Raw genomic sequence first — 12,365 nt, 5'->3', positions numbered from 1 at the left:
CTTTTGAGCCGATTGCCTCTGTGGACATTCCTTGGTAACACTAAAGACAGTTTTACTGGTAGCTCTCATTTGCGTGCAGAGTTAGTGAGCTACAGGTGTTGTCTTCACGCAAGCCCTTTGCCATGTTTCACAAAAACGTCATCTTATGCACTCACCCAAACTTCTTGCCCAAGGAGGTCTCTCCATTTCATCTGACTGAGACCTGCCTGCCTGTGTTCTTCCCGAACCCACGGTCAGAGACAGAGAGATCCCAACATTTCTTGGACCTTAAGAGGGTCCTCAAGTTTTACCTCTCTTGGATGAAATCCTTCAGGAATTCAGAGGCATTGTTCATGACTTTTGGAGGCTCCCCATCGGCTGCCTCTCAGGCTTCGAATGCTCCGTTGGATGATTCAGGCCATTTCGGAGGCGTATACGGCCATGGGCAAACCAGTCCCTGAGTGGATTCATGCCCATGGGGTCAGAGCGAAGGCCACAGTTGTCGCGTTTCAGAGACATGTTTCTTGGTATGGCATCAGCAAGGCGGCTACTTGGGCCACTCAATTGGCCTTCTGTAAGCATTAGTGTATTGTTAGTGTATTGGTGCGTGTTTTGGAGAAGGCTGACCAACTCTCAGCGCAGATGAAAAGAATAAATATTCAGTTCTGCAGCTTTTCTATTGTTCTATTGTTGGACTTCTAAAACGAAAGTTATCCCTGCCTTAATATATGGCATTGAGATTAGTTTAATGAAGCAGACTATAGATTGAGAGACGGTGGAAGCAAACATTTGGAAAGGAGTCCTTGGCCTAACCGATTGTCTACCTTTCGCTGCTTTACGTTTTGAATTTGGTCTTGTTTCTATGTCCTTTCATTGTAAATGGAAAATATTGGTACTGTATTGAATGCTGTTGATCCCCGGAAAGTCTTTTTGTAGACTTGCAAAATGAAATGCTGTGGTTGACATATGCCCCGTTAAGCAATTTTAAAAAGTCTGATGATGCTATTCTTTTAGATTATCTTCAGGACATGGGGGGAGTTGATTAGCAATCCAAGGCATGTGAAAAGTTGTGTGTGTGAAGTGGACTGGGTTAAAACCATGGCAAAAGCAAGGTCTTTTAAACTTTATAAGAATTTATCTGTTTTAGACAAAACCTTGGTCTATCCCTGCTTACCTGAGTGCATTTCCAAATGGTTATTAGCGTAATCAGTTCCTCAGATTTAGACAATCTATTATTAACGGGGGACATAATTCGAATTAGATCTAAGCTTCAAAATAAGGATGAAGGGTTATGTGATTGGTGTAAAGAGGTAAGCGTTCTGCAAATGAAAGAGCATATTTTAATTGAATGTACAATGTTTCAGGAGTATAGATATGTACCGTTATGGAAATATGTACATAATGGCTTTCATTTAAACAGAGAATTTTTCAGCAGTCTTGCAAGAGAAGAGTTTTTTTTTTTTTTAAATACTATTGCTACTGTAACGCTTCTCTGTCGGGCAGGCCTTTTGAAAATTACCTGGTAAAGTTGAATGTAAATGTTCGATAGTTGGTTATATTCAGCTTTATGGTCCAATAGTATATATAAGGAAAAACATACAAAAATTCACAACATAATTACATCATACACATTAATGTTCAATATAAATAGATAAATCATCCTCTATACAGCATCCTAATAAAATCTCTATGAAAAGAAAATATGCAGTTGATAACTGTTGTAACAACTGCATATTTTGTTTTTATATAGATTTTATTAGAGTGTTGTATGGAGGATGATTTGTCTATATTGAGCATTAATGACGTTGATGTAATTATGTTGTGAATTTGTGTGTTTTTTTCCTTTAGAGGTTTGCTTTGATATATTTTTGTGTATGGTTGCCTTAGTGCAGCCAGTATCCCAATAAAAAAATTAAACATTGCCTTCTATATGTATGGTTTTATTGTCTGTACCGTACATGGGCGAACAAGCTTAATCCTCTGATTATTTGAATGTAATATCATTTTTACCAAGTTGTGTTTCTGTGCATGGACATTCTAACCGTGGTGGAACTCTTTTAAAATATCCCATGCATGAGATCTGTGTTGAACTCTTTAAAATGCAAGTATTAAATTAATCCTGGCACTCTGTAATTGACACACACTCTACTTATATCCAATTTAGGAGCCATGATGGCGAGTGTCCATCCACCTATGCGCTCACCCAGTTCATCTAGTGTTGGAAGCAGAGAGAGGTGAGCTTTTTAATGTCTGATTGTCAAAGTGCATGCTTTGTGTTATACAGTCCTATTTAAAATACAATTCTTTTTTGCAAAATAATCCCTAATATATCCTATTTTTGAGTAAGCAAACTTTAACGGTGGGTGGGTATTAGTGTCATATATTGCCTTCCTATATAGAGTCACTTATGACCGGTATCCTGTAAATATTTGAGGTAAAATTAAAAAATGTCTGTTAATTGAGGCGATTGTTAAAACCCCATTCCTCTTTGGACAAAATGTGCTATTCAACTAAAGTCTTGCAATTTTGTCTCAAAGCACTGGCTCTTCCAGCCGGCCTATTGGTGGAGCAGATTCTACACACAAAGTCCCTGTGGTTATGCTGGAGCCAATCCGCATCAAGCCAGAGTCGCATATGGACCATTGTGATTACCCTGTTGTGGTTGTAAAACAGGAGGCAAACAGCGAACAGCCAGTTTCTCGCAGCGTAAGTCAGTATGCAAAATGTCTGTGTATTAGTGATGCCTTTATGTAACGTGTTACACTACATTTGTAAACTGGTGGGTATACCCTTCCACGTACACTGCAAACTCAAATTGAATACTGCCACTTAAGATGGATTTCTAGAATTTTCTAAAATATGGCATTTTAGACAGATTTTAGGAGGCCATCCTAGTTATGATGAACCGGGAGATCTGAGAGGTTAGCCAAAACCCAATCAAGTTAGAGTGGAGAGCGGGCAAAGCTTAGTCTCAGGAGAGTGTGAGTGGAGCCAGAGACCGTCAATGAGCACACACAGTATGGTGCACAATAATTCAATTAGACAGTCCGTTATAACAGGTTATTTATTTTAGGCCTTATGAACACACTGCAAAATAAATCTAACCGGTAGTATTATCACACAACCCTCTATAAGACAAATATATATGATTAATGTATGTTCAAATATACATCAAATTACTTCATCAACCTAAGCAGGTAAGTTAGATGCAGTAAACGATGGGAACCAAATCACAAGAGCAATGCCATAACTTGAGTAGTCCAAACCCTAGATGAATTAGGCCTTTTGGCCAAAAGTCACAGGGTTAAACACAGTTTTTCTGACCAGCATGAGTTCTCTTTAGAAAGGATGTAATGGGCCTGCGGTGCTGATGCTTTCAAACGATTTCAAGGTTATTCAACAATTTACCAAATGAAAGGGGAGTGTTTTCCTTTCTCCCAGAGCCAAGGCTAAGCAAGGGGCACGATGCCCGACCCAGGTTCGATGACCAAAGGTAAATCGAATAGAGATGGGAGACAGGACTTGTTCCCAATGTTATCCTATCGAGGCCGGGGTATTTATTTTCTCCAGCATTGGATCTTTCATGGATTCACATGCTTAGAATATTCCCCGTCGTCAGGCTGGGAATCCCCGGTACATTATATAGACCCTTTCCCATAGGATAACTTTTGACGCTTATGCGTCCTATCCACCTTGTTTTGTATCATGCGTGCCCGCGCCGTCAGGACGCCATGATATAAATACAGGTCCCGCCCCCGCGCTCCCTCAGATTTCAACCGTCTTTCAAAGTAGTGGGATCCTCACGGTTACTGCTAATTGAAGTTAGGTTGTGTTTTCGCTTCGGCGAAGTTCCGTTCTGAAGAAAATATGTCCGGAAAAGCTTTATTCCGTCCTTGTGCGACATGTGGACTCAAAAAAGTCTATGAAGGTGATGCCCACATGGATTGTATCTACTGTCTCCACCCGCACCACACGGCGGATACATGCGAGATATGCCAGGGTTTCTCCCAAAAAACCCTTAAAGATCGGAAAAGAAGGTTGGTCGACTGGCTTAACGACGGAGCGGGTGCCTATCCGGCATCAGAAGTTGGCTCCACGGCCTCCAGGAGCAAGTCGGAACCTCCCTCGAAGAAGGCGAGGCCTGTCGAAAAATGCCCTGCGGACAAGCATGCGGGGAAGCATGCTGGGTCTTCCTCATCACACAAAAACTCCTCCTCCTCCTCATCCTCTAAGACGGAGAGGCAAGCGGCATCAAAATCCTCCTCAGGGGACCGTCCTAGGTCTTCCGTGAGTCGAGACGCTTCAGCAGGGAAGTCGGCAACGAAATCGGCTACGAAGTCTAAAGGCTCGGTGCCGGCGACTGGCTCGTCGACCCCGGTATCGCTGACGATGCCGATTACTATTCAGGCAGCAGCGGTGGGGATTCCTTCATCGACGGGGACTCAGTTTATGGCCTGGCAGCCAGAGGTTTGTGAACCGGCCCCCCCTGAGGTCCTGCTGCAAGACACGGCCTTGCCGGGGTCGTCGGTGGAAGGAGAAGGTGACATGGTTATGCAGCCGTCGGACTTGGGCCTACGGCCTTCCAATACGTCGACGACGAGTGCGAGTGGGGGTGTGGTCCCTCTATCCTCGACGTTGCTGACCCCCCAGACGGTTTTGTCTCTGGATGTGCTTAATACACTTCAGAAGCTCCTGCAGCGTCTGGATACGCAGATCCCTCAGCCTGGCACTTCATCGTCGATATTTTCTGCACCTTCCGTCGACGAACAAGCTCAAGCAGCTCGCACGACGACCAAAAGCCCTTCGGCCTCCCATGTGGCGAAGGATCGTCCTCGAGTGCAGGAGGAGGGTGAGCTATCGGAGTCCGATTCTATACGAGGTGACTCAGGGTCGGACATCTCCCTGTCACCGTCGAGAGACCCAACATGGAATTCGGATGTAGAGGTAGAGTCTACGAGGAGCCAGGCACAACCATCTCCTCCGGATGATGTGGGAGCCTTCCATGCAATGATGGGGAAAGCGTGTTCCGAGTTCGGCTTAATTCCTGAGGAGCAGAAGAAAGATTGCTTTCTTTTTGATCACATGGGTCAAAGGAGGAAATCGGTATTTGCCATCCCAATCCTGGACCACGTATGGCAAGAAGGCCTCAAGACGATGCATCATCCGTTCTCGGAACCGGCTATAAAGGGGCGTATTGAGAAAAAGTTTAAAGCTCCGGAGTCCACTCCAAAATGTCTAACATCACAACCACTGTCAGACTCTGTGGTATCCGCGGCAGCGGCTAGGAAGGCCAGAGTACAGCAAAAATGTTCAACCCCTCCAGAAAGCGAGGCAAGGAGACAGGACGCCTTCGGGAAAAAGGTGCTCTCAGTCGGCGCCACGACGGTGAGAGCAGCCAACTCCTTGGCGATTGTATCGCGTTACGATAGGGAGATGTGGCATAAAATAGCCCCTATCCTAGAACACCTGCCGGAAGAACATCGCAAAGCAGCCATGTTACTAGTACGGGATGGTGAGGAGGCCTCGAACCATGCAATTAATATTGCGGTGGACCTAGCAGAGTCGGGGTTCAAACAAATCAATCATGGCGTAGTACTTCATCGACAAGCGTGGCTCAAATGTACTACTTTTAGACCTGAAGTCCAGTACAAAGTTCTAGACATGCCATGTGAAGGAGAACATCTGTTTGGAGATAAGGTTGATGAAGCCTTGAAGGGGATGAAGGAAGACACGGATACCGCTAGGTCTCTTGGCGCCCTACAGACAGGTAGAAGTTTTCGCTCCTTTCGCCCCTTCAGGGGCGCCTCCGGAAACTCCCGCTTTGGAGCCTCTAGGGACCTTGGATTTAACAGGCCCTCATACTCTTCACAAGGCTACAGACGGGCATCCCAGTCGGCACGTAGAGGCAGAGATTATCAAGCCTCCAGACGACGAGGCTCGGGTCCCTCGTCGACGAAGGACAAGCAAACCAGCAACCAATGACGGCCTTCGGAACGTCCTGGGGGGTCGAGTCTCTCATCATATCGACCAATGGGAATGCATCACCACAGATCGATGGGTTCTGGACACGGTTCGCATGGGTCATGCGCTGCAATTCAAAAACAAGCCTCTGAGTCTTCCGCCAGTGTTTTCGGCCCAGCCCCACCTTCGAGTTCTAAGACAAGAGGTGGCGCTTATGCTACAAAAAGGAGCGGTAGAACGGGTTCCTGTGGCACAGGAAGGACAAGGGGTTTATTCCCGGTTCTTCGTCGTCAAGAAGCCAAATGGAAAATGGAGGCCCATCCTCGACCTGAGGGTACTCAACAAATGGCTAAAGAGCTCAAAATTCAAAATGCTAAAGCTCCAGGAGGTTATCAGGTCAGTGCAACCCATGGATTATCTGTCGTCGCTAGATCTTCAGGACGCATATTTTCATATCCCAATACGTCCACGACACAGGAGATACTTAAGGTTCGTCGTCGGCCAAAAGCATTTTCAGTTCAAGGTCCTCCCGTTCGGTCTCAAGTCCTCCCCCAGGACGTTCACCAAGTGCTTGGCCCCCATAGCGGCCCATTTAAGGAAGGACGGTCACCATGTCTATCCATATTTAGACGACTGGCTGGTCAGAGGCCCGTCCATGGAACAAACAGGAAACAGTCTGGGGGCCACGATGTCCCTTTTACAGGAAATGGGCTTCGCGATAAACTTCAGCAAGTCCTCCGTAGAGCCCTCGAGGACCTTGGTTTTTCTAGGAGCGGAGTTTCATACGCACACAGGCCTTGTAAGACCATCCAGCGAAAGAATACTGAAGCTACAAAGCAAGGCGTTGGAATGGAAATGCGGTACCAGGGTGTCGGTGCGCAAATACATGTCCCTGCTTGGGACCATGTCGTCCTGCATTCCGTTGATAAACAACTGCCGCCTGTTTATGAGACCTTGCCAGGAATTTCTAGCGGACCGTTGGATGCAGAGCCAAGGTCGCTGGTCCGACAGACTGGTCATCGACGAACAACTGGTACAAGCACTCCGCTGGTGTAGAGTTTCTACTCATCTAACGAAAGGAATGCCTCTGTTGGAACCGGAGTTCCAGAAGACGGTGGTGACGGATGCATCACTGAGCAGATGGGGAGCTCATCTGGCGACGTTACAAGTACAAGGCCGGTGGTCGTTACAAGAGTCCTCCCTGCATATCAACCTGCTAGAACTGAGAGCAGTGCGATGGGCTCTAAAATCTTTTCTTCCTCAACTGAGAGACTCTGTGGTGCGTGTCATGACGGACAACACGACTACAATGTTTTACTTAAGGAAACAAGGAGGAACACGTTCCAGGTCCCTGTCGACGGAGGCACAGAAAATCTGGCATTGGGCCCTGCAACACAACATGCTAATCTTGGCGTTCCACCTACCAGGCGTGAGAAATGTGGAGGCAGATGCCCTCAGCAGGGAAATGAACGAGGTTCACGAATGGGTGCTGAACGACCAGCAACTGCAACATGCATTCAAGAAGTGGGGACATCCTTCCATCGATCTGTTCGCGACGAAGGACAACAAAAAATGCCCACAGTACGCAAGCAGATGGCCTCAGCAGGGCTCACTGGGAGATGCGTTCTCCTTCCCATGGACGAACAAATTCCTGTACGCATTCCCTCCTTTTCCTCTTATCCGGAGGACGTTACAATGGATCCTCAAGTACCCATGTCGGGTGATTTTGGTAGCCCCGTATTGGGCCAGACAGGTGTGGTTCTCAGACCTGCTGCACTTGGCTGCGGCGGAGCCAATGAGGTTCAGGAAGATCCCCAACCTTCTGTCTCGACAGGAGGGTATCATCTGGCATCACGACCCGGACAGCCTCAAGTTGACGGCCTGGCTCCTGACTTCGCCGAATTCGGCCAGCTAACGATTCCGGAGGAGTGTCGTCGTATTCTGCAAGCGGCAAGAGCACCTTCCACAAACACTTCATACTCATACAAATGGAGGAGTTTCTGTCAGTGGTGTGGGGATCAACCAGGTTTGGATCCGCAGTTGATTATGCCGAAACAGCTCCTCCCATACTTGCTGTTCTTAGCTCAAAAGGGCTTATCGGTGTCGTCGATAAAAGTACACCTGGCCGCCATCTCCAGGTTTACACGTCAACGACATTCCGCACCATTATTCAGCGACCGCCTGATTAAGCACTTCCTTAAAGGGTTGTTCAGGAGTTTCCCTCCCGAGAAGAGATTTCCTCCGGTGTGGAGCCTCAATCTGGTGTTAGCGTCTCTTATGAAACCTCCTTTTGAACCAATGTCATCGTCGTCTCTAAAGTTTTTGTCCTGGAAATTGGCCTTCCTGGTGGCCATCACTTCAGCCCGACGTATTTCGGAAATCCAAGCTCTAATGGTAGACCCACCATACTTAAGATTTTTTTAAGAACAAGGTGGTCCTTGCCACTAACCCACAGTTCATACCGAAGGCGCCATCAGTGTTCCATAAACATTCCTCTATTGTATTACCTACGTTTTTTCCAGAGCCATGCTCGGGAGTGGAGCGCACGTTACACACATTAGACGTGAAGAGGGCTCTTAAGTTTTATCTTCATCGCACGCAACCTTTCAGGGAAACGAGGCAATTGTTCGTGGCCTATGGTCTGGGTGCTAAAGGCAAAGCCATTTCAAAGCAAGGACTGTCAAGATGGGTATCGTCTACCATTTCGTACTGCCATTCCAAGGCTGGGAAGCCTCTTTTGCGACGCCCAAGAGCTCATTCCACTAGAGCGGCTGCATCGTCGACGGCGCTGTGGTCTGGAGTCCCTCTGGGGGACATCTGCATGGCGGCTACCTGGGCGGCTACACACACTTTTACCCGCCATTACTGCCTGTCACAACAACATGCCGAAGATACTCGGATGGGACAGGCGGTGCTTCGACACCTATTCCAATAAGGTAAGCCCCGGTTGAGGGGTTAGATCTGGTTGCAATTATGATTGAATATTGTTTGTTCTCTATGTTAACTATTGCCGATGGGTACACGACCATAGAGAACTGGCATTGTGAGGAAAGTATGTGAGTTTGCATGCACGCCTCCTCTCTTCGGGATGGTACTGCTATGTAATCTATTCTAAGCATGTGAATCCATGAAAGATCCAATGCTGGAGAAGGGAATAGTTTCTTACCTGTAACTCCATTTCTCCAGCATTGGTATCTTTCATGGATTCACATGCGCCCGCCTGCCTCCCCTGGCCATGCAAACTGGTTCCCCCACTACTTTGGGGGCCGAAATCTGAAGGAGCGCGGGGGCGGGACCTGTATTTATATCATGGCGTCCTGACGGCGCGGGCATGCATGATACAAAACGAGGTGGATAGGACGCATAAGCGTCAAAAGTTTTCCTATGGGAAAGGGTCTATATAATGTACCGGGGATTCCCAGCCTGACGACGGGGAATATTCTAAGCATGTGAATCCATGAAAGATACCAATGCTGGAGAAATGGAGTTACAGGTAAGAAACTATTCCCATATTTATTGTATATTTGTAAGGCACCTATACAATAAATGGTGTTTCAAGGTGCCACAAGTCAAAAAGGGGAGTGGGGGAACAAGGGAGAAAGACAACTACAGCGGTCCTACTAGGCCTTGTGACATTCGGGTCGTGTAAGTGCAGTTACAAAAGTTTGCCGGAGTGGAAGGGTGGAGGACTGGGGTGGCGGAGTCTGGTGCCCTGTAGAACTCAGAGGGGCCCAGGCAGCCAGTCACTGAGGCAGATGGGGGCGTTTGCAAAGGAGGGGGAGTGTGTTGGGAAGGAGCTAGCGCAGTCCTTCATTCCCAAGCTTCCCAGGCGCTTTACAATTAGGCAATAATTCTGTTGACTGTTTCTAAGCACTAAAGCACTGAGAAAGCATTTTTTCATGCAAATATAAGCACATACACAGATGTGGCCAGGCACTAGATGAAGATAGTATTTAAATATAAGGTGTAAATAACCATTGTTAGGCAGAAACCTGTGCAGTTCCCTTAGGGACCACTGCAAAAGGCTTAGGACTACAGATGTTGGCAGTAAACCCAATTGGTAGCAGTCTGTACCACCCAGATTTACCTGGTAGCTGTGGCTGAGCAGCCAGACTTTTCTCAAGAAGAGTTAGACAGTATATAGAGTATACAAAATGGGTACAGGTATACAGTAGCACAAGCAAACACTAACCAGAGCTTTGGTATAAATGTATATACTTATTTATTTAAAAACACACTTGTAAAATACACTAACACTAATATGGCAAGCAAGTTCAAACACTGTCACTATCAATATATATACATCCCTGATTACTTAATTGTACAAGTCTTAGTTAAAACACCACTTATTTGCAGACAGAGGTGAGCGCTTAACCTAAGATGGCACTCCAATAGGTTGGTTAAAAAAGCTGGGAAAAAGGCTGAATTAGGAAAGTACACAATACCAACACTTTAAAAAGAACCACAGCAAGTCAGAAAGGCAGAGTCTACTGTTAGAGCAAGAAAGTTCACAGGCCAGGCCCACTCTTGGATGTACACCTGAGCCCCAGCGCACTGCGAGAGACTGTCTCGATCGAACGAGAGAGGGCGATCTGAAGAAGCTCTAGCAGCGGGGGTCGGAACAAATAATAATGCAAGAGAGGACAGAAAGGGTGGCATTGGAAGGTAAGTCGCCATGCGACAAGGCTATGTCGATCTCTCCGCCGTCCACTCCTCCCCTTAATTCCTCCTCCTTTAGATCCTCCTTAACTAGCCATGCGCCCTGCCCTGTGTTACACTCACGGGGCTTAGTGAAGGACAACAGGAGTCCGCCCGTATCCCCCTGAAGGGTGGCTTAGCATGTTGACGGCACTGACATGGAGGTGGTTTGTAGGGCTGCGTGGCTATTTTCACACTGGATTGTAATAACGGTCAACTGAACTTCCAAATTGCTCTGGAGGGGGAGACCCAACTGGTCGGAGCGGTATCAGATAAGCCGCCAAAATATATAGAAGGCAGCCGCACACACCTGAACTAACACCGGCTTCAGTGTGCAATAGCTCACAATTAGAGGAGAAAATTCCCTCGAAGCATGGCGAAACTGCTACGAACACTACTGTGCGAGTGACTGCTCAAATTCATGCCTCCACACCCATAACAAACAACATCGGCTTGGACCAAAACGCCGGACACTAAGAGAAGGGCTGTGGACATGGACTATAGAGAAACAGTTGACGAGGAGCAATAGTAGTGAACTTAGAGACGGGGAATGAACTTGAGCCTTCACAGGTGGGGGCCCGCATTCCAGCTCTCATCAGCAAGGACATGAGCCCTGCGGGTTGCGAAGATACGCTTCCAAGGGCAGTCTTTGCACCATCCACAAAGTTTGTGCCAGCTTTAGCCTCAGCTCACCCAAAGTACGCTAAAAAACTTCCAACTGCCCAGAAGAAAAAAACTAGCCGGCAAAACCGAATGACATACTCGAGGAACTCAAGGGCGAAAGAAATTAAAAGGGAACGGACACGATCTGATGACCGTAGAAAAGGCACCAAGTGAGAAAGACCAACAAAACTCGAACTCTTTGTCTCACAAAACAAGAGCGCAGATCCAAAATAACAGAACTTACAGAAGAATCAAACCAAGGGGTCCTCTCTTTTCAGAAAGGCTGAGAAATTACTTTCTAAAACAAAAGATCCAAGTAGATGAGGCATCCACAGAGTTATTTTATGAAATCTCAGATGCTGAGCTCCTGGTGGGAGTAGGGGATGTCTTGGATAGTGAGGCCCGAATTTCATCTTTGCCAGCGATTGTATCTGGCAAAGATTGTCCACCAATAACCGGCACTCCTGAGGGGTTACTGTTATCGGACCAGTGTAAAGGAAAGTTGGACATGGGGCAACACCCCTTAAGTAACAATCTGACTGAACGAAGATCTGAAAGTCTGAGTCAAGAGCAACTGAAATCACCAACAATAAAAAGTGCTCACCCTTATAGTGAGTTAGAAAATGAGGTGGCCAGAGTGAACAAGAGACCACTAAATGTAGAAGTGAGACTGGAGGAGAACAGCTCGCCCACCAGGTCAAATGGGGTCTTAAGCATTGGCCTTGGAGGGGGTGTACCTTATGAGAAAGCAAGGCTTAATATCACAACAGACCCGGTACTAGGACCATCTGCACTGGACGAAGAGGTGTCTATCCAGCTACCTACGAACCCAACAACAACTAGCCCCAAAGAGGGGCAGAGGCCTCGGGTGCCCGGAATGACAACACATGAAAGCCGTATAGAGGCTGGAAGTCCTCTACATCTTCCATCTCGATTCTTGGAATCAGTCACACCGAGACGTCTTAGTAGAGACACCTCCCAGTACCCTCGAATGGGCCCAAATTACGATATCCATGAGTTGCCCACGAACACTCCAAGGTCAAGAGAAAGAAGATTGGATGACT

At 47.0% G+C, this 12,365-nt stretch overlaps 1 protein-coding gene across 1 annotated transcript in view; it reads left to right on the top strand.

The window, feature by feature from the left end:
* Positions 1-12,365, top strand: part of TRIM24 (tripartite motif containing 24) — a 1,617,419-nt gene that overhangs the window by 935,685 nt on the left and 669,369 nt on the right. Inside the window, exons 12-13 of the mRNA XM_069628744.1 lie at positions 2,144-2,213; positions 2,517-2,685. Of these exons, the coding sequence (XP_069484845.1) occupies positions 2,144-2,213; positions 2,517-2,685 (239 nt within the window). The remainder of the gene's footprint in view (positions 1-2,143; positions 2,214-2,516; positions 2,686-12,365) is intronic.

This window comes from Ambystoma mexicanum, chromosome 12 (genome assembly GCF_040938575.1).
Source record: "Ambystoma mexicanum isolate Mex_15411 chromosome 12, UKY_AmexF1_1, whole genome shotgun sequence".
Taxonomy (NCBI): Eukaryota; Metazoa; Chordata; class Amphibia; order Caudata; family Ambystomatidae; genus Ambystoma; species Ambystoma mexicanum.
Note: the sequence above shows the minus strand (reverse complement) of the source record. Positions and strands in the feature narration are given on the sequence as shown.